This window comes from Aureobasidium pullulans, assembly GCF_000721785.1.
Source record: "Aureobasidium pullulans EXF-150 unplaced genomic scaffold scaffold_14, whole genome shotgun sequence".
In the NCBI taxonomy this organism is placed as follows: Eukaryota; Fungi; Ascomycota; class Dothideomycetes; order Dothideales; family Saccotheciaceae; genus Aureobasidium; species Aureobasidium pullulans.
In genome coordinates, this window is record NW_021941034.1 from 418,459 (window position 1) to 446,099 (window position 27,641).

General features: G+C 47.9%; 9 protein-coding genes across 9 annotated transcripts; 7 read left to right on the forward strand and 2 right to left on the reverse strand.

Annotated features, from left to right (window-relative positions):
- Window positions 1-5,224: 5,224 nt before the first annotated feature.
- M438DRAFT_337052 (NTF2-like protein) lies at window positions 5,225-5,789 on the reverse strand (the record flags this gene model as incomplete). The annotated part of the gene is made up of 2 exons (XM_029903950.1): window positions 5,225-5,261; window positions 5,320-5,789. 2 exons carry the CDS (start codon window positions 5,787-5,789, stop codon window positions 5,225-5,227), a joined length of 507 nt encoding a protein of 168 aa, XP_029758718.1.
- A 405-nt stretch (window positions 5,790-6,194) lies between these two features.
- M438DRAFT_357077 (L-galactose dehydrogenase (L-GalDH)) lies at window positions 6,195-7,859 on the reverse strand (the record flags this gene model as incomplete). The annotated part of the gene is made up of 2 exons (XM_029907145.1): window positions 6,195-7,669; window positions 7,766-7,859. The coding sequence occupies 2 exons, from the start codon at window positions 7,857-7,859 to the stop codon at window positions 6,195-6,197; spliced, it is 1,569 nt and encodes a 522-aa protein (XP_029758719.1).
- A 531-nt stretch (window positions 7,860-8,390) lies between these two features.
- Window positions 8,391-8,981, forward strand: M438DRAFT_347291 (transcription initiation factor IIA, gamma subunit). Its single transcript, XM_029905866.1, has 3 exons — window positions 8,391-8,411; window positions 8,474-8,621; window positions 8,671-8,981. The coding sequence occupies exons 1-3, from the start codon at window positions 8,395-8,397 to the stop codon at window positions 8,827-8,829; spliced, it is 324 nt and encodes a 107-aa protein (XP_029758720.1). The 5' UTR covers window positions 8,391-8,394; the 3' UTR covers window positions 8,830-8,981.
- A 327-nt stretch (window positions 8,982-9,308) lies between these two features.
- Window positions 9,309-11,271, forward strand: M438DRAFT_347292 (Pre-rRNA-processing protein PNO1). The gene is made up of 7 exons (XM_029905867.1): window positions 9,309-9,722; window positions 10,265-10,331; window positions 10,492-10,563; window positions 10,621-10,658; window positions 10,715-10,727; window positions 10,830-10,949; window positions 11,005-11,271. The coding sequence occupies exons 1-7, from the start codon at window positions 9,387-9,389 to the stop codon at window positions 11,121-11,123; spliced, it is 765 nt and encodes a 254-aa protein (XP_029758721.1). The 5' UTR covers window positions 9,309-9,386; the 3' UTR covers window positions 11,124-11,271.
- A 961-nt stretch (window positions 11,272-12,232) lies between these two features.
- M438DRAFT_367030 (uncharacterized protein) lies at window positions 12,233-12,550 on the forward strand (the record flags this gene model as incomplete). The annotated part of the gene is made up of 1 exon (XM_029907927.1): window positions 12,233-12,550. One exon carries the CDS (start codon window positions 12,233-12,235, stop codon window positions 12,548-12,550), a length of 318 nt encoding a protein of 105 aa, XP_029758722.1.
- A 218-nt stretch (window positions 12,551-12,768) lies between these two features.
- Window positions 12,769-13,956, forward strand: M438DRAFT_53426 (uncharacterized protein). Its single transcript, XM_029910164.1, has 2 exons — window positions 12,769-13,874; window positions 13,928-13,956. Exon 1 carries the CDS (start codon window positions 13,140-13,142, stop codon window positions 13,788-13,790), a length of 651 nt encoding a protein of 216 aa, XP_029758723.1. The 5' UTR covers window positions 12,769-13,139; the 3' UTR covers window positions 13,791-13,874; window positions 13,928-13,956.
- Window positions 13,957-14,236: 280 nt separating this feature from the next.
- M438DRAFT_376073 (uncharacterized protein) lies at window positions 14,237-15,121 on the forward strand (the record flags this gene model as incomplete). Its single annotated transcript, XM_029908635.1, has 1 exon — window positions 14,237-15,121. The coding sequence occupies one exon, from the start codon at window positions 14,237-14,239 to the stop codon at window positions 15,119-15,121; it is 885 nt and encodes a 294-aa protein (XP_029758724.1).
- A 1,691-nt stretch (window positions 15,122-16,812) lies between these two features.
- Window positions 16,813-21,384, forward strand: M438DRAFT_357083 (uncharacterized protein; the record flags this gene model as incomplete). The annotated part of the gene is made up of 4 exons (XM_029907146.1): window positions 16,813-16,891; window positions 17,323-17,905; window positions 18,199-19,069; window positions 19,123-21,384. The coding sequence occupies 4 exons, from the start codon at window positions 16,813-16,815 to the stop codon at window positions 21,382-21,384; spliced, it is 3,795 nt and encodes a 1,264-aa protein (XP_029758725.1).
- Window positions 21,385-25,439: 4,055 nt separating this feature from the next.
- M438DRAFT_277638 (uncharacterized protein) lies at window positions 25,440-26,923 on the forward strand (the record flags this gene model as incomplete). The annotated part of the gene is made up of 6 exons (XM_029900941.1): window positions 25,440-25,869; window positions 25,933-26,431; window positions 26,487-26,526; window positions 26,579-26,652; window positions 26,701-26,824; window positions 26,876-26,923. The coding sequence occupies 6 exons, from the start codon at window positions 25,440-25,442 to the stop codon at window positions 26,921-26,923; spliced, it is 1,215 nt and encodes a 404-aa protein (XP_029758726.1).
- Window positions 26,924-27,641: the final 718 nt, after the last annotated feature.

The following is a 27,641-nucleotide window of genomic DNA, read 5'->3' on the forward strand; positions in this document are numbered from 1 at the left end:
CGCTATTAGCATTATCTCCTATACCGACCTCGAACAAGCCCTCGCTATCTACTACTACTACGCTATTAGCGCGTCTTTATACGCCGACCCTAAATAAGCCCTCGCTATCTACTCCTACTACGCTATTAGCGCGTCTTTATACGCCGACCCCGAATAAGCCCTCGCTATCTACTCCTACTACGCTATTAGCGCGTCCTCTTACGCTAACCTCGAACCTAACGATATTGTCCGCCCTTAGTGCGTAAGTAGTAACCTATTCTACGCTAGCCTCGAGCGACACCATTATATTTACTACTGCTATATTTTAGTCGAATCGGCCCGAGCTTATTATATTACTTTACCTTCGATCTACTAACTCGTATTGTAGGGTTCCTATTACATGACGTTTATATACTATAACATAATCCGCGGCAATAACCGTAAAGTATAGCTAGGAAGCATTTAAAACATTGCTATAGCTAAACAATGATGATTTTAAAAAAGCTAAGGCTACTATCGAACTAGACTCTATAGGACTTAACGACATCGAAGATTAGACTACTCGAGCTTAAGCGAGAAGAAAGCTTACGGACAAGTTTGTCGAAGACAATAAGGAATAGCTTCTAGAAAGCCTCTAGGAATGGACTAAGGGATGCGTTAAGCAACAAATAGACTAGGTAATACATAACCGTAACTGTAACCAAAAGGGAAAGAGAAGAGGCATAAAACATGAGCTTTTAATAGAGGATAACTACACCTAAGGAGATATAAAAGATAATGCAGTCCTAGATAATGGCGATTACGGTATAGAAGCCGTCGAGCTATTAGCGACGTCTTCTATAACTTCCTACCTATCCGAAACGTAAGGTAATATAACACCTACGGTCGATAGTAACTTGTTACCTAGAAACCTTTAAAACTACATTATTCGACTTAACAAGTTAGCCGATAGAGAGCGGACTACGTTAAAAAGGGTCTCGCTCTAGTTATGTTGTAACCTAGGCAATGGCCCTAAAGTTATATAGTTATCCTTTACTAATATTGGTATGTTAAGTTTTAGAAGGCTTAAGCAATACGTAAGGCCGTCTAATAGCGAGTCTATCGTTTACTAACCTATTAGTGATTCTACCGGTTTTGTAGAAATTTAAGACGACGAGGACTTCGTAATAGCGATTTAAACTCTTACTAGCAACGTTCTGCCGCTAACTAGCGACCTAGTAATATACGTAATGTAGCGTAACGGTATGTGTTTTTTTCTTTATAACTAAAACTTATGCTAACGAGAAAAGCTACTATAGGATTAATACCTTTGTCCTATAGCTTCGCCGAGAAGTGGAAACGAGTACTAGAAAAACCTAGTCTAGCAGATGCGCTATGTAATCTCGTTAGCGAATCTAACCTTCTAAAGCGTAAACACGACGAAGCCTTCCTAGACGGGGATGATTAAGATAGCCGCTAGAGATAGACGAAGATCGACGAATACACGGTAATTATTAATAGGGAAAGAATAGTAATGATAATGGCGGAGACTCCTCTTCGTATAGATAAACCTAAGTCGGAAAGTTCGGACCTTATAAGGGAAGAGCAAATAGTTAACCTTAGGGAGGACGAAGATAACACTACCTACGATTTAATAAGCGACGACGAAGTCGAAATCATAAGCAAAATTCGTGTTCTAATAGCCGAGGAAAAGGTTGCATAGATTCTAGAAGAGATGAATGCCGATTTAGACTTGTATGTGTTTCTTATATCTACGTATTAACATAACTAACAATATAGCAGGGCAGGAAGCTTTCTAGCTTAGGTCGCATATACTCAATTTATAGTAGACAACATTATAGAATATTATCAATTTTTTAATTATGACGAGCCGACAAGAAAAGTATAGGGTATAGGGTAGGAGATGACCGTTCCTAGAATCCTTATAGCACGAAGAGATAGGAACAACATTAGCATTAAGGGATATTAACACTTTGCCGCCTAGTAGATGCTTACACACGAGATGAAATTCGAATATAGTAGCATACTAGGCGACGAAATGGGATTCGGCAAGACCCTTACTATAATCTATATGATTATGCTATACTACCTACTTATCGAGAATTAGGAGGAAGTCCGACGATTTAGGGAACTAGAACATTCTAGAGAAGGAGAACACCTACGTCCTAGCTAAGTAGGAAAATGTAGCAGAAGCTAGTATTATAGCTTTTAATGCTCGTGCGAGCAGGGGAGTCTTACTACATATACGCTTACTGTGCACGGTGTAACTCTTATCGTTTCTATTCCGGCTATCATTAGCTTATAGTAGGACGAATTTGTTAGATAGGTTAATTAGGACGTTGCACCGCTACGGGTAGTTACTATACACGAGAGTAGAAAAGGAGCCGAGGCTTAGTCGTAAGACGATAGTATAAAGTTCCGACCCTTATTTGCATATAATATCGAGGAGCTCGATAAGCTTAATAGCTTCGAACTATTAAGATCCGACCTTCCCTACTAGCACGACACTAATATCGAATCTGCAATAGGGATACTTTAACTACTTGCCTAGCATACTTAACATGCTCTTATTATAATTAGCATATAGTCGTGTGCAAAGTCTAGAATTATAGATAAGTTATAGATCATTTTACGTCCGTTCCCGTCTCCTCTATAGCAGTACACATGTAAGGACAAAACCATCTGTCCTAAACTAACTAGAAGTAGAATATGCTAATTAGCGACGCACAAAATCTAGCTTACTAGAACGTCTAAAATCGAATAGGCGCTATCTATCTAGCTATCGAGGGTATTAGTTAACGAATCTTACCTAATAAAGAGTCTAGACCACTCGTTCATTATAAGGCTTACCGAGCAGGTTAAGCGACAGAAGGAATAGTACGGCACGTCGCTTTATCTATAGCCTATATCTAGTACTCCTTATTCGAGTAGTCCGAATGATCTTAGGCCTTATATAAAGTTTAGCGACGCTAAGTTATATAGGACATATTTAAAGCATTCCGACAGCTTTAAACGCTTAACTAAGAGGCGACGCGATAGTAGTACGCTAACCGCTAAGGAATTAGCGACACTCGAGCAGGACTTTAAGTCTATTACTACAATCTTAGAGACCTATATAATTCGTAGGGACAACGATACTAAAGACAAAGATAGCACTATACTAGTTAAACTCCCCCCTTTAAGTACTATAGAAGTCGAGGTTAAGATAACAAACATAAGGCTCCTTAACGAAGCGCTTAATAGGATAAAGTCGACATACTTAGACGCTAGCACTACTAGCGACGGTTAACTAGATAAGAATATAGAATAGAAGATAGTAGGAAGCATACGTCTATGTCGCATCTTCCTATCATTCCCGTAGCTGTCTATAATAGATAGGCTAGATTTTAAGATGCATTCGTCTAAATATATTACTAAGAAAGGGTACTAGACCTCGGACAAAACTCCCTACGATACTAACCTCTAATAGATATACGACTTAAGTAAGAAGTTCTAGAGGCTCGTAGAGCTTATCGGCACTTTTAGCTAGAGACCGATATTCAATCCGAGACGCCCTCTAGACAAGACTAATACTAGGACTTATCGCGAAAAGCTTATCTTATGTTTAGCCGATCTAGTTACATGCCTAGTAGCCTTTAAGGTAATTTAGAATTATGAAATAGAAACATAAGCACTAACGATTTATAGTTACTTAAAACTAGAAAGTACGGATACCGTCTAGAGGAGGTAGAAGCAATTCGCGTAGGTTAGAATTACTAGGAGCGTACTAATATTATAGAACGCTTCTAACAAAAGCTGCTTACAAAACATAGAGAGGCTTATACCTACGGACCTAACGTCGGCGTCTTAGTTCTTAGCTCGCGTGTTAGCAGTATAGGGCTCACTTTAATAGGTGCATACTAGATGGTTATCTTCGAACCTTATTCTAACGTTGCTATAGACGAACAAACCGTTAAGCGCTTTTATCGTATCGGTTAGAAGAATGATTATACGCTGTATAGAATGATAGGGGACTAGAGAAACATAGAGAGGAATGTTCTCGATAAGAAAGAGGATAAGAAGATAGTAACTAAAATGTTTATAACATTTAAGGGTAGAGATATAGAGATGGACAGTACTAGTGTTACTTGATAGACACCTTGCCCTATAAAATTCTAACATTCCCTATCTACTCTATTATAAACCTCATCTCCGGCCGCGCTAGCAGCTAGCTCTAGCTAGAATTTAAGCTTTAACTAAGCTCTTTTCCAAGAAATTAGTAGGAATACGAACCATTCGTAGGTCAAAGTCGGCAGCGACGGCTAGGAGATGAAGCGCTCGCCACGAAGACGCGTGTTCGTAGTAAGAGACACTCTAGAGACCTATTACTATAGTGAGTATTAACACGTCCCTTAAAAATACCGCAGCAGCGTTAGAATCCTATTAGAACATGATTTTGGTGTCTCCTTCTATCTTTAGCATGATGAGCGTTATGGCTATTATGACTATATTATGATCTCGCAAGCTACAGACCCTAATCATGTTCTATCCTAACCGCTAGCGAAGCTACTAATGCTGCTATAAAGATGCACAATCATTCTTGTGATCGAGAGACTGTCCATTAGGAGTGTGTTAAGTAGCTGCTCTCACGGGCAAACTTGAACATCTAAAAAGGCTTGTATATTATAACACAAATACATCACTAAGATACGACCGCTGCAGAGATGACATTCGCATGCGACTGCATGCTTAGAGGATCATGTCGACACGATATCATGATCATCATCACGTCGCTGTCCATCAGGATGAACGCGACGTTCTTATCTCATTAATCAGACAGCTCGAACATGAGTCGCGCGGAGAGGGCACGGACGAAATCGCGAGAACTCGTTCGAGCGTCTGAGACCCGGGCGGAGGAGCCAATCACTCGCCGATTCGCTCCTCGGCCCTCTGCTCTCCACGGCCTGCTGCCCCAAAAGGCCTCACCTCAACACTGGACATTGAATATTTTCACTTTTCAACACTTGACCTGTTGGCAGTCATACACTTCAGCTCACGTAATTATTGTTTCTGAACCTGTTTGTATACATCAAAGTATCTGTGCATCTTGAAACGGCAGATCTCAATCTGTCTGCTTCGGCCGATCTCCGTATCTTGCGCTCCAATCTCAACTCCTGTCACAGCCCTGTCTGAAGGCATCCAATTTCAACTCTCTTCGATATGCCTTCTCGGAAAGATATCGTATCCGGGAGGCCTGATGTATGATTTAGACATATTCGTCCCCTTTCATCCATCCAAGTTGCCTGTCATCAAGTCAGCATTACTCCTCTTCGACTTGATACTATCCATGTTCAAACTCACTTCCACATATGCAGCTTATCCCAGTCCTTGGTAAAACTCTTGACCTTGCCATTCTCAATCTCAAAGATGGCTGCCGCACTCCATTTGGCTTTATTGCCAGTCTTTTCAATGCCTTTGTGAGGCTCACCACAGTGGCTACCCTCAGCTGTGTATCTCAACAGCACATGTCCATCTTTCGCAAACACTTGATCGTAACAAACAATGTGCAAGTCTGCGATACTGGCCATAACATGTGAATGACTCTCTGCATATTCTTGCGGAGACTTGACTCCTGGGAATGTGGTGGGTGCCCAGAACCAGGCATCATCTGCGCAGAGGTGTTCGACTGACTTGCTGCCTTTGTTCTCCGAAGGCGAGTACGCGATTCTCATGTACTCTTTTGCGATAGAAACGTTTTTCTCTTCTTCTGGACTCTGCTTTGTGGTCATGCGAGCAGGTGGCATCTTGTTATTGGATCCATTGGACGGCATTTTGGTGGCTTTTGGTCAATTAATTGTTTGGTGATTTCTGTGAAATTTGTCAAGGCATTCAGAGGGACATTGATTATCAGAGGGCGATATTATGATGTCTTGCTGCATGACGGTGATGCTGGTCATGACATCAAGGTGTCCTTCTCCGCACCCGTCTCCAACTTCCATTTCTGCCAGACAAACAGTTACCGGTTTATCAGACATCTTGAAGTCTAACAATTGATCTAGGACTTTGTGAGAGGTTGTAGTTGAGTATGAGAAGAGAAGAAAAGTATATTTTCAAGGACGTATCCAAGTTGTATGCAATAAAAGCCTTACCGAACGAAAGGGGATATCAAACAAAATCCATTAACCGACCCATTCGTGAAACGCCATACCATTAACGAACGCTTGTGTGGCTACAGATTATCGGAAAGCAATGCTGATCTCCTCGGGGAGGTCTTGATCGGCTTGAGGACTCTGAGCAGGTGTCAACCAGGGTGCGTCTTCGGCCTCGGGTGCCGTCAGGTTCTTGGCGGCTCTCTTGTTGACATAGTCTTTGCCAGGACTGTCCCACGCGAAATCAAGGTATTCGGCCAAATGCTCTTGGATACCATCGGCCATGATCTGAACACCGTGCTTGCGGTTCTGACTCCACTCATGGTCTCTCTTCCAGCGACCGGCGAGCTTGACAGTCTCCTCACCACCCTCGAGACCGTCAAGGATACTGCGCCAGACTGACATTGTCTTTTCCAGTTCGCCAGCATTACTGACACCCATGACACTCACACCGAGTTTCTGGCCGCCGACCTGCTGGTTTGACTCGCGAGTCCATGGGACGCCAGATGCTGGGTCACCTCTTGAGCCGACACTCGCACCTTGCGTCAACCAAGATTCCAGCGCGTAGCGGATGGCAATAACTTCGAGTCGTTCTCCATGGCGGTCGCAAAAGTCGCTCGCACGACGGACCGCTGCTCTGACACCAGGACCAGCAGGGTGCCAGTCTCCTTGGCCGGCTACAGGAGGTCCTGCGCGACGCAGGAGACCCATGCCAAGGGGTGAAGCGTTGGGAACGACGTCAACACCAGCAGCACGCAGACGTGCAATACCGTTTGTTGCAAGTGTAGTGTTTTGCAATGTAAAGTTTGCGTATGACATGACAGCGTCGAGAGGCTCGCCAGTCTCGCGAAGAACACGCTCGGCGAGCGAACAGAGCAGAGGAACAGGGTATCCAGAGATACCGATGTAGCGAAGTGTGCCCTCCTCATCGCGAATGCGACGCAACTCTTTAATGGCTCCGATGACCTCGTCTTCGCTTACGAATTCGACATCGTGGCAGTAAACAATGTCCAGGTAGTCGGTGCGGAGTCTTTGCAGACTGCGGGCAACGCTTTGGCGGACCCACTCAGGTGAGTAATCGAACTCGTCTCCAGCAATGCGACCGCACTTGGTAATGTAGAAGAGATCGGATCGGGGAACGTGGGAGCGGACAAATTCTGTGTCGAGGGCTGCACCGAGTAGCTCCTCACTGGGTCCATAGTAAGGACTAGTGTCGAATGCTCTGATACCGAACTCGAGTGCTTCCTGCACCAATCCGACGGTATCCAGCTTGTTCACATCGTTGTATTGGGAGTTGAAAACAGCACAACCGAAGACGAGCGGTGGCAGAAGTGAGGAGAGTTGCTGGGCAGGCTTGCCCTTGGTCACGATTGAGGCCATCGGCGATCGAGATGTCGAGCGTGTGTGCGAGAGGGCGAGGAGTTGAATCTGTGTAGCTTCGGAGTTGTGGTCCGTAATGTTTCGTCGATGAATTCTTTGCAAAGCAGGGAGTGGGAGTGAGTTAGAGAACAAAGAGAGGACTGTGAGTAGAAAGCTGAAGGGGAAGAGGGACAGCAACGGCACTAAGAGAAAACAGTTGAGGGAGAGAAAGCGTCCTAGCTCCAGGTCCATGATATCTACACTACAATTTTTGGGCTCTCGGAGCCGGCGCAACTTACGATCTTCCAAGGCGCGTGCACAAGACACGACAGCGCGATCGCGACAGATAACCTTGAGTGTGCTTGGCCCAATCATCGTAGTCTTCTCCGCCATGTTGGTGCTCGATTCGTTCTAGGCTCGAATCACGTCAGATCTGGAATTTTGCAAGGCAGCCACTCGAAACCGGAAACGGCAGCGCGAACCATCCGTAAGCGATCGGTTGATCAGGGACTTCTCAGGGCTTGATCCATCAGATAAGATAAAGAGACCCACCCTCTCTCGGCCGTCAATGTTGAGGATTGTGAATTGACACGGATGACGTTCGAGGAAGGATGCAGTGAAGGAGAAACCTCGACAGTCGACCGATGTGGTCGCTCGACGAGGTTTATATAATCAGCGGATATGATGTTGATGATGAAAGTGAAGTGTTTAGACATGAGTTGGTGAATTCATTGTGAAGAAGCGCTCGCTGGTGCCTGAGTCGTCCGAGCGGAAGAAGCCGCGAGACGATTCTACCCATATCAGAGGCGACAACAACCTCTATTCACACCTCCTCCTTCGTGCGCAACATCATTTGCGTATCACCACATACACCTTGCAACACAGTAGCCGACTCTTCAAGATGGCTGAACAGGGCAAGTACTACGAGATGTATCGCAATGCGAGGTATGCGCAGTCAACATTCGTGTGATGATTACAAACCCGTGCTGAGAGAATGATGCGCATAGCATCGGCGGAACGCTCGCAGATACGCTCGACGATCTTATCAGCAGTCGTCGTATCGAGCCTCAGCTTGCCATCAAGATTATGACCAACTTTGATCAGGTCATCGCCCAAGTGCTCGGTGAGAAGGTCAAGGCAAGAATGAGCTTCAAGGTAAGGGATTTCTTCATCTGCTTCTGCGCAATACTAACTCAAGCCGAAGGGTCATCTTGATACCTACCGTTTCTGTGACGACGTTTGGACCTTCATTCTCAAGGATGTCAAGTTCAAGCTCGACAACTCTTCGACGATCGAGGTTGAGAAGGTCAGAATCGTCAGCTTGCTGAACGCCAACTCTCCTCACAACACTGGAAAGAAGTAGCACTCTGGAAGCAGGCTGCCAACCGGCATGATGACATTTGATATTTGGGATCACGGCGTACAAGGCGCATCAGAGGGATGCTGAGGAATCATAATTCATACCCAATTTCAGACAGAGACGATCAAATTGAAGACAGACATTATCACTCACCAGTTCTATGCCAATGCACACGCGAATCAACTCTTGAACAAACTCGCTTTTCCAAATAGCATGTCTTATACTGTGTTAATAATGCGGTAAGAGAGGGTCGGCCGAGGGTTCGCTCACCGCCTTGGACGCTTGGACCAGGCCGGTTCTGGCAGTGCGGAGAGTTTTAGCAGCGACCCGAAAAAGTTACTCGCCGGCCATACCATCTTTTTGCGCCCGAGTCCCTCTCGACCGTCCACTTCACAACACCTCAACCCTACTGCCGCCTAAGCAGTCGTCTCTCACCAAGCGAAACTTCTACCAATCGAATACCCATTTGCCGAGCGAATCCTCCCCCGCCGACTCAACACCCATTCGCCATCCGCAATCACCACCACTGAAACCCACCCATCACCGCAACCACCACAAATATGCCTGCCCCTACCGCTCTGCAGAGAGCCGACCCTGAGGAGATCGCTCAGAACTTGCACGATACACCCGTCGTCGCCAACAACGAGGACGATGAGATGCTCATCAGCACCACCGACGCACCTGCCGTCCAGGCCGCCGACCAGACCGAGCAAGACACAGCCATGACCGTCGACTCGCAACCCCTCTTCGCCGCTGAGAAGACCACCAACCAGCAACACCGCAGCGAGAGCCGCAAGGTCCCAGTCCCTCCTCACCGCTGGACTCCTCTCAAGAGCAGTTGGCCTAAGATTTACCCTCCTCTGGTCGAACACCTTAAGCTACAAGTCAGAGTAAACGTAAGTCACATCTGGAGGAACAAACACCATACCAACACCATGAAACATCCAAGAGGACCGTCTCGAGTCTGTTCAAATCGAAGCAGACACTACTCTGCATCAGCACACCCTGTTCATGGAAAGAGTCTATGGCATACAAACCTTTTGAGGCAGATGATTCGTGAAGCTGAAGGCTTCCGGAGATCAGCAGACTGTCCCCGAGACCTAGACCGGATTGAGATGAGATTCTGTCAAGGATTGTGATTGCAATTCTTTCAAAATCCAGCGTCGGTCGAGGGCTTTTAGACTTGCATCTCTTCTCCGGCAACCTCGGCTCTACGTACCAGCTTGTCACAGAAGGCTTAGATGCCAGAATGCCTTCTTTGGGACGGCTGCGCTGATTCAGAGCGGGTACAGTCAACGATTGATTGGACCTGGAGATTCGAAGTCCAACAGTGTGGCATACCGAAGGTCGACTTGAGAACGATGTGCTAGTCACGTCCTCGAGAGACCGTGCCACATCATGTTTTCAATGAATTGCACTGACCATACCTCATGTATAGATGAAGTCAAAGGCTGTAGAGCTTCGTACATCCCGCATCACCACAGACACCGGCGCAATCCAGAAAGGTAAGCTCATAATCCCACGTCCCACGAGTCATCGGTACCAAAGAGGGATGGATGTTTCGTTGAGAGTTCGTCAAACACAACGAGCTTTCGACTGGATTCTCATCCTAGACGGTCTCCGCTTTGCAACACAAGAACTGTGCTAACTGTAGAATTATCATAGGCCAAGATTTCATCCATGCTTTCTGTCTTGGTTTCGATCTTGATGATGCCATTGCTCTGCTGAGACTGGATGGTAAGCTGCCACTCCATACCCTCAGATCATGAATGAGTTCCTGACACGCTACCACAGATCTCTACATTGAGACATTCGAAATCAAAGATGTTAAGGTCAGTCAAGTCAAGAAATGCAACCACCCTGAGACCATGCTAACATCGACTCGCAGACTCTGCAAGGAGGTTAGTCAAAGCCCCCGATTCTTCTTCTTCTTTTTCTGTTTTTACTTTCTTCTTCTTCTTTCTTCTTCGTCTTTTTGACAACGTACTGACACCTATACCTAGAACATTTGGGACGTGCAATCGGTCGCATTGCAGGAAAAGACGGCAAGACCAAGCACGCTATCGAGAACGCAAGCAAGACCCGCGTGGTACTCGCAGATTCGAAGATTCACATCTTGGGTGGTATGTTGATATCGAGACAATGTATCTCGCAGCATCACGCTGACTATCTCTACAGGATTCAAGAACATCCACATGGCACGTACCGCCATTGTTTCCCTCATTCTGGGTAGCCCGCCTGCCAAGGTCTACGGCAACCTCAGAACTGTCGCCTCGAGAATGAAGGAGCGCTTCTAATCGCAGCAACAATCTTCACAAGTAAGATCGAGGACGACAAGCATGCAGTCAGGAGAAAACGTGGGTGCTTTTGGGAATGATGATTGTTTCCCACTCCGCAAGACGAGCAACGGCGTTGGTGGATAGGGGGTGTACCTTTTTTCGACAAAAAATGGGTAAAAAGGCATATGGGCATGGCGTTTCAATTTTATATCAAGAGCTTGCTAATCATACGCATGCGAAGAATCGGAAACATCTCAAATCACGACCGCTTTTTGAAAACTCTGGATTACGACTTTCTTCGATACACTTGAAATCCTCCATGAAGTAACCACGGACTTCTGTAGCGTCCCCTTGTGTGAAGCCTCGATGTTTACAGATGCCACACACTTCTGTTTTGTGCATCTTGCGGCAGTATCATTTGTCTCGGTGTCTCGTTCTGATCTTTCCAACATGACTCGTTCTAGGTCAATTGTTACCAGTTGACCACATAGCGATGCCCCAGGACTATGAAGTTTTACTCTTCACCTTGATGCGTCTCTTGAAAGCACGTACGCCACTTTGAAGATGACCACACCATCTAAGCTTCCGTTTCACATATGTTCCACCAGAGATCCGCCGCATCATCTATCAGTTCATTCTCGACGATGCCAGGAACTCGGACTTGAATATGTGGTACGGTGGCAGGAATCTTAACAATGCTATCTGCCCTTTACTTCGAGTATCACGCCAAGTTCGGAAACAGTGATCTCGGCGGCATTACCTGGGATGAAACTCTGTGCTCAGATGCAAGATAGAGAACTCGGTGGACCTGATAGCTGGTATGGAGTAGTCATCCCTAGCTATCTCAACCATGCTACTCCTTTCAACAGGAAGAAAATTTGCAAGAACATAAAGCACTGGACGGAGTTCCTGAATAACGAAAAGAAGTAACGCATGCCAGGGGTCAACACGTTGATTACCTTCGGGAGACCTGTCTTCGAGACTTTCTTCCTGCATGACAGGGATTTCAACAAGCACATGGTCCACGGTCATCCATCTCCAGTTGCGCATCGCAAGGACTGCAAACCTGGTCAGCAGAGAGAGCGCTCGACAGGAAGCCTATAGATCCAGGAGTCGCCATAAACACCATGTTTGCCGCCTCCCTTCACTTAAGCTGTGAGCTCGACGACAAGGCTGACTACGATATCTGGGGACAGTCGGCTCAAGGTTGGGACGCATGCAAAGACACCATTGTGCTTAGATTTGACCAAAAGCCATTGTGTCCAAAGTACGTCGAAGCATTATGCGCTTGGTGTCGCGATGACGTCCAGCCTTTGATGCTGAAGGTCAAGGAGTTTGGTGGCTCAGACAGTTTGAAGAAGGAGGTCGTCGCTCAGATCACTCAGGAAAAATTTGAGGCTTTCAAGGACAAGTACGAGAAGGAGGGCAGAATCGCAAAGTATTGAAGGCATCCAAAAAGAGGAGCGAGGAGGGGTGAATCATGAGCTATCTGACGGGTGATGGGTAATGGGAGAATGACAGTCTGATTCTGGCATGAAGTCGGGGAAAGGGGTTCTCTCGAGCTTGAGTCTCGCCAGTGCAGCGTTATTTTGGAAGCTTCCTTCCAAAATCAAGCCTGCATCCAAGAAGAGCGTGTGGGTTAGTCGTACTCAATGGAAATACTTCACAGTATCGTACCTTTCACAGTGACACGCAGCTTTCGGTGAGAGATAGCCTGACTCACTCAAGTACCTTGCAAGCATCGCTTTCTCTTTCACAAGCTCGCAGCCTATTTGCGCGCATCTGCAATTCCGGACCAAGTGAACACAGAAAGGTTTCCGGCTTTCACTCAGCCGTCCTCACTCGCAGCCCATCTCTCTGTTTCGCTTCGCTCCGCACCATCAACTCCAACACAAGGCTGTGCAACTTAAACACTCTTACACTCCTACCATTCCTTCCTCATCCCAATCACGGCACTCCACTTCGTCCGCACATCACTGGGTTGTTCTTCAATCTACATCCTCGTTCCACTCTAACGTTTGATCCAGTCTCATCATGGCTTCCACAAACGACACCGGTCTCACCAACGCCGTGCGCATCAACTGTAGTATAAGTCAGAAGATACACGGTAGACCTATCTTTGAGAGCGTCACTGTCACGGACAGAGTGGTTGAGACGATGATGTCTGCTTGGATGCTCAACGGCCAGTCCTCTCCGATTGCACGTCGCATCGGAACACCTCTTCGCGCGTACGTCGAACATCAGCATGCCAGGGATGCAGATGTCCATATGGATTGGACATACGCTGTCTATCTCCATCTGTGCTGCGAACTCGACACAGAGGAGGACTCTGACATCTGGGGATGGGCTCCAGACTGCTGGAAGCTCAACACTATCAGCGATGCATACGTCATAAGAGAAGACGGCCAACCACTATGTCCCAGATACCTTGAGGCGCTCTGCGTTTGGATTTTCCACGAGCTGTACAACGAATTCGAGGAAGCCATGGAAGAGCGTTACACCGTGCCGGTCGACAACAGAAAGAAGGTCCTCGCCCTGATCACCAAGGAGAACTTCGAGACTTACAGAGAAAAGTTCGACAGAGAAGGTCTGGCTGCAGACTACAAGTGGAAGCCGGTATCAAAGATGATGCAGGCATACCTTCAGGCACAGGCTGAAGGTGTCGGAGGGAAGGAGCAAGCTTGAGCTGTTCCGAAAGCGGCATATTTTATCAGATTACTCAATCTCCGATACAGCCGACATCGGACAGCTACTCCGCTGGATCTGGAAGTTTGTCACTTCCCCGTCATCGATACTCTCCTACAAAGCTAATTAAGAAGCAGGTTACCAGACATGCGACTTGCAGTGAACAAGAGCTCTCAGTGGTTGACTCAAGGAAGAAGACAGACATCTGCGTCGCTACAGGCGGGCATTATGCGAAAGAAGGACATGAAGAAGAGGCAGATGGCTCAATGTGACAAACTATGGATCGGGGAAGGAGGGGTAGATTGATGTACAGGAGGGTGACTACCTTCGATCGCCCAGTACTCAGACACACCTCGGTCACATCTTCCTCTTACAACTCAGTCCAACTCATCTCATCTCAACTCAAGTTCTTACCTCCATCCTCATCATCTGTGACCGTGACAACAATGACAAAACCAGCGCTATCGTTCGAGCGCAAAGACTCGGCCATTGAGTTGGATGACCGTTTCGAGAAGACCTCCTTCCTTACCCTCCCAGCTGAGATACGTACCCAAATCTGGAAGCTGGTCTTCAACCCTGAACAAAGCTATCAAGATGCATTTTCATGTCCAAGATGCACCGACGCGCCCCAAGCACTTCAAGAACACTATTGGGCCTCCTCCTACCTCCAACCCCTTCTAACCTGCCGTCAATTTTACCAAGACGCACATCTCCTTGCCTTCTCGAGAACGACTTTTGTGATTCGAAACCCATATACCGTTCTCGACATTGCAGGCCGTATAAATTCCACCCTCCGCCCTACTCAAATCTCTTCTCTTCGCAGTATAGCCATCATATCCGAAGCCCGCCATTTCCGCCAAATGCATCACTGGAGAACTCACGCTTTTGGTATTCCCGCGCTGAACCTCGAGGATATGACTATTATCCTACATCGCTCTTCATACTGGCATTACCTCTTCGATTTCAATGTCATGATGACACAAATGCTGCGAGATTTCAACGGTGTTAAGAAAATCTGCTTTATACGCAATTATGCTAGAGTGAAGCCGCATTTCCATACTTGGTTTAATAGGTTTGTGGGGGCGATGATGAGATTGGATAGGAATGAGAGGTTTGCGAAGAGGGAGTGTAGGGTTGAGAAGACGTGGTGGAATTGGGAGTTTGATGGGAGTAAGCAGACGGCTACGTTGATTAAGGCGAGGGCGAAAGATGCAGAGTTGGATGTCGAGGCGTATGATCAGCTTATGGCGCCCATGATGGAGTGGTTGAAGGAGAGTATGGAGGTGGAAGAGTATGATCCTGATCCCGGGTCGAGACTTGGAGTTTGGTGAAGCTTGAAAGTTTGCGTACTTGTAGCTGTTCCTCCAACTTGGTCTTGGTATGAATCTCGATATCCATGTTTAGTTTCGATAAGGATGCATGTCATGTACCGTAGAATTTCGTTTATAACAGCCCCTTTTGTGGCAAGAGCCCCCACCACCAAAATCTTGGTGAAAGGTCATTTTTCAGAAACACTATTTTTGCTATAGCAGCATGCTTTTCGAACCGAAGTTATACAGTAAGCTCAGGTGCAGAGGTAGCAAGTTGACTGTAGGTGAAACATTCGGAGCACACGGGGGTCGATGAAGCCCCTTAGTCGCAAATATGACTAGAGAATTATACGAGGTGGCAGGGCGTGGGCCGCGTGGCGTAGCCGCGCCGCCACGATGCCATGAAGAGCCCCAAACATCATGGCCGTTTAGTCTAGTGGTTATGACGTTCCCTGTAAGTTCTGCTTTGTTGAGGTGATCTAAAAGGGGGGGAGGTCCAAAGGCTTATATCATCATCATCAGTTGCACTCAGCTGCCACCGGTGTAGATTCGTTTGTCCAGAACGTACAAAAAGGTCTGTCCAAAGGAGTGGAGAGTCAGAGCTGTGATTAAGCTGTACAAGAACAAAAAAAAAGGAATTTGACCATTGTGGGGGTCGAACCCACGACCTTTCGGAAGAGTGCCAAGCCATATGCGTCAGACTTGGTGATGGCATCGGGAAACGCTGACGTCACAGCAAGATGCCAACTCTGCTGTGATTGACATGTAGGTCTCTACAGAACAGTGCCTCTGACGGCTACTTGCTACTTTGCTAGCAGAAAAGTAGGGGATGATCTCTAACGCGAGCATGCGGGTCCGCCTCTGCTACTGCGCACATTTCTCCCAATACGTAACTGCTCACTCTTCTGTCTTGCATTTACTGCGTCCTCAACAAATCCGTCCCGACTCACAGCCAGAATACTTCCCGAAGGCATGATCCCATGAGTTTGCCTAGTCTGGTCTCGCCACTTTCCGTCTTCCAAGCTGCGAAACCATCAACACTGGTTCCTTTCACGACAAGGAAATTTGATGCAAACGAGCGAGCATGCCGCAAATGCTCTGCTAGACAAGCTCACCACGGGAACTCACCTCATCAGCCGTCAGCCGGTACAGGTTTCGATTTGGTTCCTGTCTTACCAGACAACTCTGGATTTTCTTTCATGCATTAGATCTGCAGATCAAACACCTGGGAATCTATTGTCGCTGGCCAAACCTCAAAATGACAATTCGTAATCTCTTCAATGCTTCGGGTGGACCACTGGCACAAGCAAGTTCAAAACAAAGACATCCCAGACTGCAACTTCCGGAACCTAAACAAGACATGGAAAGCATACATAGTCATGTTTGACTCGTTGTCTTTGTGTGTGGCTCCTTTGCGTTTCTCCTAATTCTGGCCCAACGGCAGAGACTGTTTGCTCGTCTCACCGGTGCCGACTCGTTGGTTCACGCTCAATCTTTTCCCTTTGCTGGAGAACTAGCTCTACGACAAGTCAAAGCTCTTTCGGCATGCATAGAGACAGATAGAAGCCTCCGGCGGCAACTAGCATAAAATCCGGAGTGAGTGGGTGAGTGAGCGGCGGCTATATAAGCGTGTCCTGCCGTCTTTTTCCCTTCCATCTACTCCTCCTCCATCTTGGATTGTCACAATTTTCCTACGCTCCCAAGCTTTCACCATGGACCTGAGCGTTTCTGGCACAGGCGACGCTTCAGTAGCAGACCCGTACGGCAGCCAGTCTCTGCAAACTCAGTTGGGTACGTCCATCATCCCTGTATACTGCCCTAACTCCTGCTTTTCGTGCTTGCAACTCATCCCCTACTCCCTCCCCGTGTGCTGAATTGTGTCACATCAACTCTCTTGCCGCGGCGATGTACGTTGAAACACCTGTCTGAATGCACGATGTTTTTGAGCAGGACTGCTTCGTCCACAGAGAGCGGTGCCCCAGAAGTCTCTCTCTGGACCTCGCTCTGGTTTCAAAAATCGTTGTGCATTTCTACAGCTCCACGCGTGACAAAGTTTAGCACTCGGGGAGGTCATTTCAAGCACTTTTGATACATGTCTTGCTTTACGGCAGAGTACACTGCTTGATTCCGGTCCTAGTCTTTTCACCTAAAGTTGTCTTTCTCTTTTCTATACCTTTTACCGTGCTGGGGTACGTAATAGTAAGACTGATCCTTGGGTACAGATACTGCAACACTTGCCGAGGACATTGTTGTCATACTCGATGCTACAGCTTTCCAGCAACCTTCGGTCCCCATAGTTCGAGGCGCGACCGACCAACCTCAGGCGGCATCCAAGCTGACAACCCTGAGCTTCGAGCTCCCACCTCGTACCATCAGCTCACCTCTTGATGAACGTTTCGTCAAACGCCTTACACGCGTCCGATCAGACAAGCAGCAAACATCGCAGCCGGTCAGACAAGCTCTTGACGCGCTCAAATCTGACGTGTTCGCTTTCATCAAATCTCAGTTGAAGCTCCGCAATATCGGCACTCACGGTATGGAACAACGTTATCTGAACTGGTGCTTGCCTAGGATCCTCGACCGCCAAATCTGGGAAGGAATCATGGAGGATTGTCTCTTCATCACTCCAGCTGAACTGGAGCAGGTATTGGACTTACGTGACGTTGAGCAGGTTTACCTAGCGCAGCCTACTGGTGCGACGAGCTTTTACCTGCGCACGTTTACCTTCAAGGTTCATGAGCTACTCCAGGTTCTACAGGAGCTGTCTGCAGAGGGCTACGATTACAACCGCAAGCTGTTTCTTTGGTAGGTGGCTTCCATTCCTTGTGTGCTACCTCCCCGTGTGCAGAACTTTGTCACGCGCATGCTGCAGAAATGCACAATGTTTTTAAGATCAGTGCAGCCGTCCACTGAGAGTGCGACAGTTGAGAACTCTCTACGGACGGCCGGACCGATGTTGAAAACATTGTGCATTTCTACAGTCCAAGCGGCCCTAGGCGTGGCCGTGAGATGGCTAGACGTGACAGATTTTAGCACATGGGGAGGTATCTCAATCAACTTCGCAACCAAGTGACGTGCTAATTGCTTGCGAATGGCAGGACCGCTCGGCTGAAGGGAGTCGACCCATTTACTCTCATCTACGTCAGATACGCTGGAATGACCACATACGTACCCTGGATGCGTCATCTGGACGACATTACCAGCGAGGCTGGATCTTTCGCTATTGCATTCATTCAAAAGACACTTTTGTCTTTTCCGGCCGTGATTCAAGGTACTATCGTCCAGGAAGTTCATGATGCGCGAGTCGACTTTGCTGTTGACCAGACCCTGCTCAACGTCAGAGAGCAAGCTCTCATCAGTCTCCTCGATTCCGGCGCTTTAAATACTGAAGCTGGAGGGGCCTTCAATCATGATCCGTCTACTGAAGACGAGATCATGTTCGCTACATTGAGAACTCGTGTCACTGCCCAAATCACATCCTCCACAAAGGCTTGCACTCCGGCCATACTCCAGCAAGTTCAGGATCTTGCCGGTGACATCCAGCAGTATGCGAACGATGACCCAGTGTCGACGGGCACGCATGTCTTCACATTTGCTAATGTCCATCGCGATGCTATTATCGATGGCATGACCCCATCATTGACTCATAGGGGCATGACACCTTTCTTGACAATGGGTTCCGATGTTCCTTTGACCACCTTCAAGAAACCCAAGACGTATTTCCTCGAGGCGAGCTGTTCAGCACACCTCTCAGCCACTACCTGGAACTATTTTGGTGCTTGGGAGGAGGGCCTCGATCGCTTCGATGGTAGCTACATTTCGCGTTTGGTCAAAGGCCATCATGTTCCCTTCATTGACCTGTACCCTTGGCCAAAGCGAGACCCCGCAACCACAACTTCTGCCATGGAATATGTCCGTCGTTACTTCGGTATCGCCAACCCTCTCGTGGTCCTTTGTCACGGCGAACTTGTAAGTACATCCTGGCTCGCTATTGTGCTCTTGTCTTTCTGACCACATCCTAGGTCTCCAATGTTGCACTTGGCAATCTACGACATTCCAAAGGTCTACAGCATGATGACCTCACTGGCGCGATAGGCCAAGTCTATCTTCGCAACCATATGTCGCTCTCCAAGCAAGATCGTGACTCAGGCTTCTATGTCGCCGTTCCGTCCCTCCATCCTGGATCAATTGGGTACCGTGGAACTTCTGTTGGGGTCACCAAATCCATCTTCTTGATGGCCTCGATGGTTGGCTGGCTCGCATACCACGAGGCTCTCATTCGTTCCAATTCTACCGATACCAAGAAGGTCATTTGTGAGGAGATCATCTCTGCCGTCAATGCAAAGACTGGTGCCGACACTCCCTTCGAAAAGCGTCTTACAGCCCTGAAGGCAGAGCTAGCCAAGGAGCTTGTCATAAGGCGTCGCAACTACGTGGACGCCGCCACCAAGGCAGCCAGAACGGCCGAGATCAAGACTGCGGCCAAGTTGCTGACACTTGAGAGGCGTACTCAAGCACCTCGAGCATCTGGACTGGATTCTACTGCACTTACAGTCAAGTATGTTCTCTACTCCGGCAGAAAGGGCGTCATCATGGCTACCCCGACTACCATCTGGGCTCAGGCAAGAAAAGAATTGGATGTTGTTCTACAATCTGGTTTCTCCTTCAGTCTACCCCAGTCACATGAGCGTACACAGGAAGTTGAGAGAGTTTTCAACAAGCATGTCGCCAGTCTTCAAGTCTCCGCCGCGGCCAGTGGAGATAAGAGCAAGTTCATCAACTTCGCTAAGTCATACAAGGTCCCTCAGGGCGGTAGTTTCTATCTCTCTGCCGCCAGTGTTGAGGACACTGTAAAGGATCTGCCTAACTTGATTCGTTGCTTCTTGCCCGACCATGTCTCTGACCCATACGACGCCAAGTGGTCTCGTGTATTCAATCTGAACATGCAAACTCTTGCGATCGCCGCCCTGAGAAAGTGGGTCACGGAAGCCATCTCTGGTGCCACCAATGACCAGCAGGCGGCAGTTTCTGTGGCCGCCAAGTGGTTCAGTCACATGCAGAAGGATCCCGCTGTGTTTGCTCTACTCGGAAAACCCGCTTCTTCAGGCAGTGCACCTTCAAGCAATATCTTCACTACGACTGATGATCTCAATGGCGCCGAGATCACCATCAAGGCTCACTGGGCCAATTTTGACGCCACTGTCGTCAAGCACAGCTTTTCTTGGATGACTTCGGACGGCACAACAGTGAGCATGGACAACATTCCCATGCCACGTACAGTCATGCCACAGACTGACAGCGACAAGCGCTTCATCTTCTTCGTCCCTGAAGGCGTTGATATCAAAGACCAGCATGGTAACTCTATCGATGCCTACGAACTGAAGGGTCAGAAGCAGGCGGGTAAGCAAGTTGGAAAGCAAAAGATGTCAGTCTATCCCACTGTGCCCATCGCCACTATTGTCGCCTCCCTCGGCAATCATCCCAACGGCAAGTACTTCCTGGAGTTATGGGAGTCTCAGACCGGAACTACGGTTGACGATGCTTTGGACTCCTCATTTGTTGGACAATCCAGTGTTGGCGATGGTGGAAGCATTATTCCGGCCAGCTACTTCACAGGCGGACTCTCTCGTCCTCTGCCAGTCTGTCTCATGTACAATGCGAATGCCAAGAAGGCTATCCGTGATATCCTTCCGGTTTACCCAGGCGATGCACTCTGGCTTCTTCACGAATTCTGGACAGAGTGCTACCCTGAGGGCGGTGAGGTCAAGTTGACCAACCCCTCCGAAGACACCAGTGGAGAGTCAGCACACAGTAAGCTCATCGCCTTCCTCCAAAGACCTCTCTACCGCCAACATCCGTTCGCCAGAGACTTGCGTGCCATGGTCAGCCTCTCACACAACGGCGGAGATGATAAGAAGAAGGCTACTACGACTTTGAAGAGTGCAGCTGACGTTTTGCGTGGCCTGAGTAAGGCTGCTACAAACAGCACCATGCGTGTCCCGGCTACTAGCGGTCAAGGGTCAATGGTCATTGGAGTGACCAGATTCTTTATCAATGCGACCGCTCCTGATAACGTGATTGTCGCCTTTCCGCCTCCTAAACTTGTGCCTGACGATCTCGGGATCATCAACGAGGCTGATGAAACGGAGGATGTTGATGAAGATGACGCGGAAGATGGCAATTTTGCTGAATCCAGCTCTGCCGCTGAGGCTAGAGGCAGCAAGAGAGGACGAGATGAACAGGATTTGGATGACGAGCCACAGTCTCAGCGACCTCGCCACTGAGCTGCTGCAGTCTTCTCCACCAGCGTGGCAGCGCCTCGTCGTTTGACCTTTTTCCTTCTCTTTTTCCTTGGTACACTTGACTCTATCAACCGCCCCCATGGATTCACAATGGAGTACTAGATACAACTTGAATTAAATCAGATTGCTCTCCTTTTTTGCGTGTTTCCGGTCCATTCACATGTGGTTCAACTCTAGAATAGAAAACTGGACCAGTGGACAATCTCTACTATCGCACTTGACTTCATCCCCCATCGGTAAATCAGCACAACTCCTACACACCCTGTCCATATCCATTTTCTTCTGATGCGCCGCTTGCAATTTCGCTCTTAGGATGGAAAGCGTTAATGCCGGTGTCTTCGCACACTTGGCGCAAAGAGGTAGGATGATTTGACCGGGTATGGGAGCTACGGGGGCGAGCTTGACGCGGCAGACTACGCAGGTNCGCGGACGTTGGCGCCGACCAAGTTGAATATACGCTCTAAAGGTGAGATCAAGTTCTTGGAGATGTATTCGTAGTCAATGATCGCAGGATTTCTCAGAGCGCCATAAATTCTGTCGTCCATCACGAAACAGTGATTTCTGTTCTTTGTATCTGTAAGTTTGTCACTTTTGTTCTTCTCTTGCGGAGCTACATGGAGTTGCGCCTAACACGACATTGCACAGTCTGCGCTAAATCAGAGTTGTGTCTAGAAACGACTCATCTCTGTGGAAGCTGTGCTGCTTTTTTATCGCCTCATGCAGTTCTGCAATTTATGTAAATGGGCATCTTGTTGCGGCGAGAGAGAGATGGCAGTGATCAATTTCTGAGGTGACTGATAGTATGAAAACTTCAACAGCTTTAAGAAACAAAAGGGCCACGCGCCGACCAGCTTGCTGGTCGGTCGGCATACATCAAACCTAACCAAAACTAACTAAAAATTTAGATCGCGTCTCCTGGCAATAACAAGCTCGCCGTTCTCGACAATGGGCCGCTGTGTAGTGGGCAAAAAGTGAGTCTGATCGGCATGGGGGTCGAACCCATGACCTTCTCCGTGTTACGACTATGCAAGAGCATGTAATGTAAAGGAGACGCGATCTAAAGTTTTAGTTAGTTTTGGTTAGGTTTGATGTATGTTGATAATTTACTCACAACCACTACGCCAGCCAACCGGATCTTGAAGAAATTGGCAATTTTACTATTAGATAATACTTCACACAAGAGCGTTTGACTTTAATCATGATCCCAGAGCCTCTACTCGCAATCATTCAAGAGTCATTCAAGTCGAGCAAGTTGGCTTGTTGAGCAGGATTAGGTAGCATAAAAGGTCGAGACGTGGGGGCGAAAATCCGTTGAAAAATGCCTCAACAAGTGAACCCCGAGGATTGGCCGTGCATATCGAGTACAGGGAGTCTTCCCTCGAGCTCGGGGAGCATAGGGAGTGGTTGAAGTATAATAAAGGATAGTTAATAAGTGATATAATCAAGAAAATAGAGAACAATGTTCTGAATGAAATTTTTGGGCCAAGTCTGAAAAAACAGTCTCGAATCTTGAGAGTTCACAAGCACAAAAAACATCAAAAGACGTTCTTTTCCAAAATGCATTGCTGTCTGCAATAAGACATGAGAACAAACTTAACTGAATTGATGTTGGAGTTGGAAATGCATTGGCTTCTTGAGGTTCTTGTACTAAGACATGATAACGCTACTTGTACGAAGACTTACTGAGTTGCTTGTCAATAAACACTAGAGCCGTGAACTGTGAGCACAATGTTGAGTAGGCATCAAAAATCTCATGGTGGAAAGGATTATACCAAACAGGGCTGGACGTCGAGAGTGTCAGGCTTTCCCGCAGCCCGCCCGGGCGCCTGCCACCAACTCAACTCCACCTCTTTCTGAGCTGCCTGACCACAACCACAATGATGCTGGGTGTTGTTGATTGGCATGAAGATCTAGCAGCTGTTTTCAATCTTGCATCTTGCAAAAACAATAATTCGCAGTAAGAGACAGTTTCTTAGCACCTTCAATTAGGGTAATTCTCGGATCGACTTTTGCCCTGGTACAATGTGCCCCAAGTGCAGTGTTCAGTAAAAGAGGTCAATGTCCAGATCTGATGGCGTACGAGATAATTGATCAATCCAAGAACACGCAGGACGTTGCTGAAGAGATCTGTCAAGTTCGGTTCTTGTTCCCGAAACTTCCTTGCGATCAAACACCGAGAAGTGGAAAATATTGTCGAAATGATTCTCATTGGGGTTACTGTACTCCACGAGCGCGGAGATACAGATAGAGACTCGACAACTACCATAACAATAGCTGTTATGTCTTCCGATGTCCATTAAGACGTTGCTGCGCTGCCAGATGATTGTATTCAAGTATAGCATTGATAATAGCCAAGCGAGCAGGGTGATACAGGCGACGAAACTCACGCCAAGAATTTCGCTTGATCCGAACAGCTGACTTGATCGAGTCCAGACCTGGGATATCTGATTCGAAAGCTCATCGAGCATTGCGTACATATATCAGCTGGACTCCCACAGGTTTTTTTTTTTCCAACCTCTTCGCTGCTACGGATCGTCCTTGTGACTCGAGACGCGGTGCTGAGATCCAGGGTGGAAGTGGAGCATGGGCCATTCTTGGTGCCCCGCACGAAGTGACCTCGGTCAGCAAACCCCCAGTCACGGTCAGGACGACTTGACTAGGAACACGCTTCGCATGGCTTCCTTCAGGTAATATGAGGAAGTCTCGAACCATGACGTTAACCTCGTAGACTCAATGCTGCTCCGTACGTGGGAGTATTCGCACCATTAGCCCCGCAGCTGACCTTCCCGTTCTGCCCTGTTTAGTGCCCTATCCCGATAGAGTTCGGTAAGAGGGGCTTCGTCGGCCATGGCCATATTGACCATATTAGTAGTATAATCCCCGAACCATGCCATGCTCTTCCCTCATTCTTGGTGTGAATCCCCAAATCGGGGTGTTGTCACGCAATGTCGGTAGGCAGGAAGCTGGGATGCCAGGTGAGGCCTTGCTGAATCAACAAATGCATCGGAGCCGTCACTGACTGGAGGCTGGAGCAAGACTTGTCGAGATAAACATCTCAAGTGGTACAGACATGACCTGATATCTCCTACAATCCTTCTTCGCTGATTAATTGCTTTCCTCTGGTTAGCGACAAAGCAGAGCCCACATGTTCGAGGTGTGCTCAAGCTGGGATTGAATGCATTCGTAGTGTTAATCTCCGATTCAAACACGATGGTCTTTCAAGGTAAGACGCGCTTTCCCAATGGCTTGTCAAGGCCTTTGCCCTGCATCATTGTCGGTATGCATGCGCTGTTGCTGCATCCTGAATTCTGTTTTCTGCTTGTATCATGTTTCACGAACGGCAATCTGCTCTTTCTGAATCAACTTCGATGGCCGACTCTGATAGCTCTTGCTCTGCCAAAATCTTCTTGACCCGTCCCGCTTTCACATCATCTGAGAAAAATTGACCCTCTCTCAGGAAATTCTCCTCTGCCCCGTCACCTGGAGGCACTACCAAACCAAATCGCGACGATGGAGAACACAACTGGGTCCGTGTACCGCGAAAGCTCAGCTTTATCAACCAAACACGTGAAGTCATGGCAACATACGGTCAGGGAACAGAACACGAAGGACATCAACTGAACGAAGAAGTTCTCGAAGATGATACGCCAGATGAAAATACATCTCAGCATCATGGTTCTACTGTTGGCACCGCCTCCGCTTCAGGTACCAATCCTGCTACGAACAATTCCCCTGCTCCCAGTCAAGTCGTCGTGCCATCGCCTCAGACACTGCAGCCACCAGCAACCTTCCAATCTCCACCAGTACAAGATGTCGAGATGCATGATGAGAGCTTTCCAGAGCTGCACCATCACCTTCAACACCACCATATCAACGCCGAGACCCACACTTCGCCTTCTATCGCCGGTGTCATGCAAGCCACTGAAGACGAAATCATGCAAGCCGTAGAAAATCTCTCGCCTGGATTATTCCATGACTTCGCGGTCCTTTCGCCCACCCAGACGAGGCAATCATACGCATCACCGGACAAGACCGACATGACCCCAAGTGTCTTCTATGACGAGTCGACTCCGTTCACCCCTTCCGGTATACCCATCGCATATGCAAGCCCAGGAGTGCTATATACAGAGAGACCAATCTGGCCTCTGAAAAGTTCTCAAGAAGCACACCTCATGCGCTTCTTCGTCGACAGGATCGCGCCTGCTATAGATCTATGTGACAGGGATCGGCATTTCGCTCTTGTTGTACCGCAACGCGCATCGCAATGCCCAATTCTGCTCAATGCGGTATTTGCAGCTTCTGCAAGACATCTGTCCACCATATCCGACTTTGATCCTATCGTCTCCAACAAATACAACCAAGAATGTCTCAAACATTTGATCCCCAAACTCAGCGATGCCGAAGCTATCACAGATGAGAACCTTCTTGCAGCGACAGTGATATTGCGCCACCTCGAAGAGCTCGAAAGTAGGTGAACTATCCTAGCAGACACGACCCAAAAGTAGACGGCCTACTAACGAGCACGTGCAGTATCTATGTCAGGCTCCGACGTTGAGAATCATCTACTAGGAACACACCTTTTGATGAGTGCGCAAGAACATCATCGTGCCCTCGCTGGTGGACTCCGAAAAGCCGTATACTGGTTCGGCCTCAGGCAGGAAATCTACGTCTCCTTCGTCAAACAACGACCAATTCATGACTCCTTCAAGAGATGCACCATGGATGTCCCGCTCAACCCTATCGACGATTTTGACTGGGCCAACAGCATTATCGCGCGAACTGGTGAGGTCATACAATTCTGTTTTGACGAAAGGGAACATTCTACCACGAACTACGATCACATCGTCCAACACTTTGATGCCTGGTTCATCCAGAAGCCAGATTCGTATATGCCCATCTATGCGGTGGAAGCCAATCCGTCCAAAGTATTTCCCGAACTCTGGTATCTGAACGATGCGGTTATTACAGGATTGCAACACTACCATCTGGGTCGAGCACTACTCGCTGTATACAACCCGAGGATACCAAGGTGATCGAATCCATCTATTGATCATGTCGTTTGTGTACTGATTGCTACTCAACAGACTCGGTGTTGCACATAGAAACGCCTTGAAGGAGGTTGGAGTAGGTCGATTGTGATCACATAACTATCAAACTGGAGCTGATCGATGTACAGGAAGTGTTGAAAGACCAAATCAAGATCATCTGCGGTATAGCACTATCAAACCACTCCATCTCGGCGAGCTATGTGTAAGTGAAGACGTCAAATGTTACAAAGAACGGAGCTGACTTATGCAGGCACGCATCTATGATGATTGCAATGGGCGGCGACCGCTTTACAGAACGTCGAGAGCAGGAAGGTCTCTACGAGATCTTGATTAAAGCACAAAAAGAGTACGCTTGGCCAAATCAATCTGTGTATGTGACAATTGTATCTTTGCTCGCATGTGGTTCGCTGACAAGTAACAGACAGGAGCATCTCAAAGAAGTTTGGGGCTGGCAATCTGGCACCACTGAATGATGCATAAAATACTTCGTTGACTTTGTGGGCTCGGCGTAGTCATCAGCTCGAATCCAGCGTCGGTCTCTCTGGTACTGAAGGCCTCGAGCCTTCGTTCCTTAGCACGTGTGCTTAGCCCTAATGATCCGCAGCTTGTAAAGCAGGCGCTGTGGAAAACGAAGTAAGACAGGACTACCTCACAGGAACGAAGTCCTCGCTCAAGACCAGACATTTCCCTATATACCGACAATCTCTTTTGCTTGAACGCACAATATCATTCCGGAGACTCGGTCCACACCCACACCCACACCCTCATCTGATCTCTGACCTCTGATGGTCGACTTCTGGTTGCAATCCTTATGACTCGAGGACTTGCGGATTTCAACGGACTGCATTTATCGAGAACAAGGTTCTTGATTGACTATCGGAAAAAACCTTTCACGATACGAGTTTTCCAACGAACACAGCACGACAAGACATGTGCGGAGAGAATTTGGTGCAAGTTTTCATATGTTACCTATATTGATTTGAGTTCGTTCGGTCAATTGAGCCCGAAGCCTCTGGCTGAACTGCAAGTTCAGCTTCGAAGCGTCGCAACCAACGACGTGGCGGAACTTTTCGTTGACCTTCAGCGGCTGTTCAACCTTGCAACAGGGCAGGCCTGTCACGACTTTTCCAATCTCGACCATATATTTACGTGCTGATTGCGACGGCAAGATCTATAGAGTTCGTGTTATCG

Coding starts and splice junctions, on each gene's coding strand:
- M438DRAFT_347292 (XM_029905867.1), top strand. CDS start 9,387: ATGCCTGCCCCTACCGCTCTGCAGAGAGCCGACCCTGAGGAGATCGCT. Junction 10,332..10,491: donor CACCGGCGCAATCCAGAAAG/GTAAGCTCATAA, acceptor GAATTATCATAG/GCCAAGATTTCATCCATGCT. Junction 10,564..10,620: donor TGCTCTGCTGAGACTGGATG/GTAAGCTGCCAC, acceptor ACGCTACCACAG/ATCTCTACATTGAGACATTC.
- M438DRAFT_347291 (XM_029905866.1), top strand. Junction 8,622..8,670: donor AGGCAAGAATGAGCTTCAAG/GTAAGGGATTTC, acceptor CTCAAGCCGAAG/GGTCATCTTGATACCTACCG.
- M438DRAFT_53426 (XM_029910164.1), top strand. CDS start 13,140: ATGGCTTCCACAAACGACACCGGTCTCACCAACGCCGTGCGCATCAAC.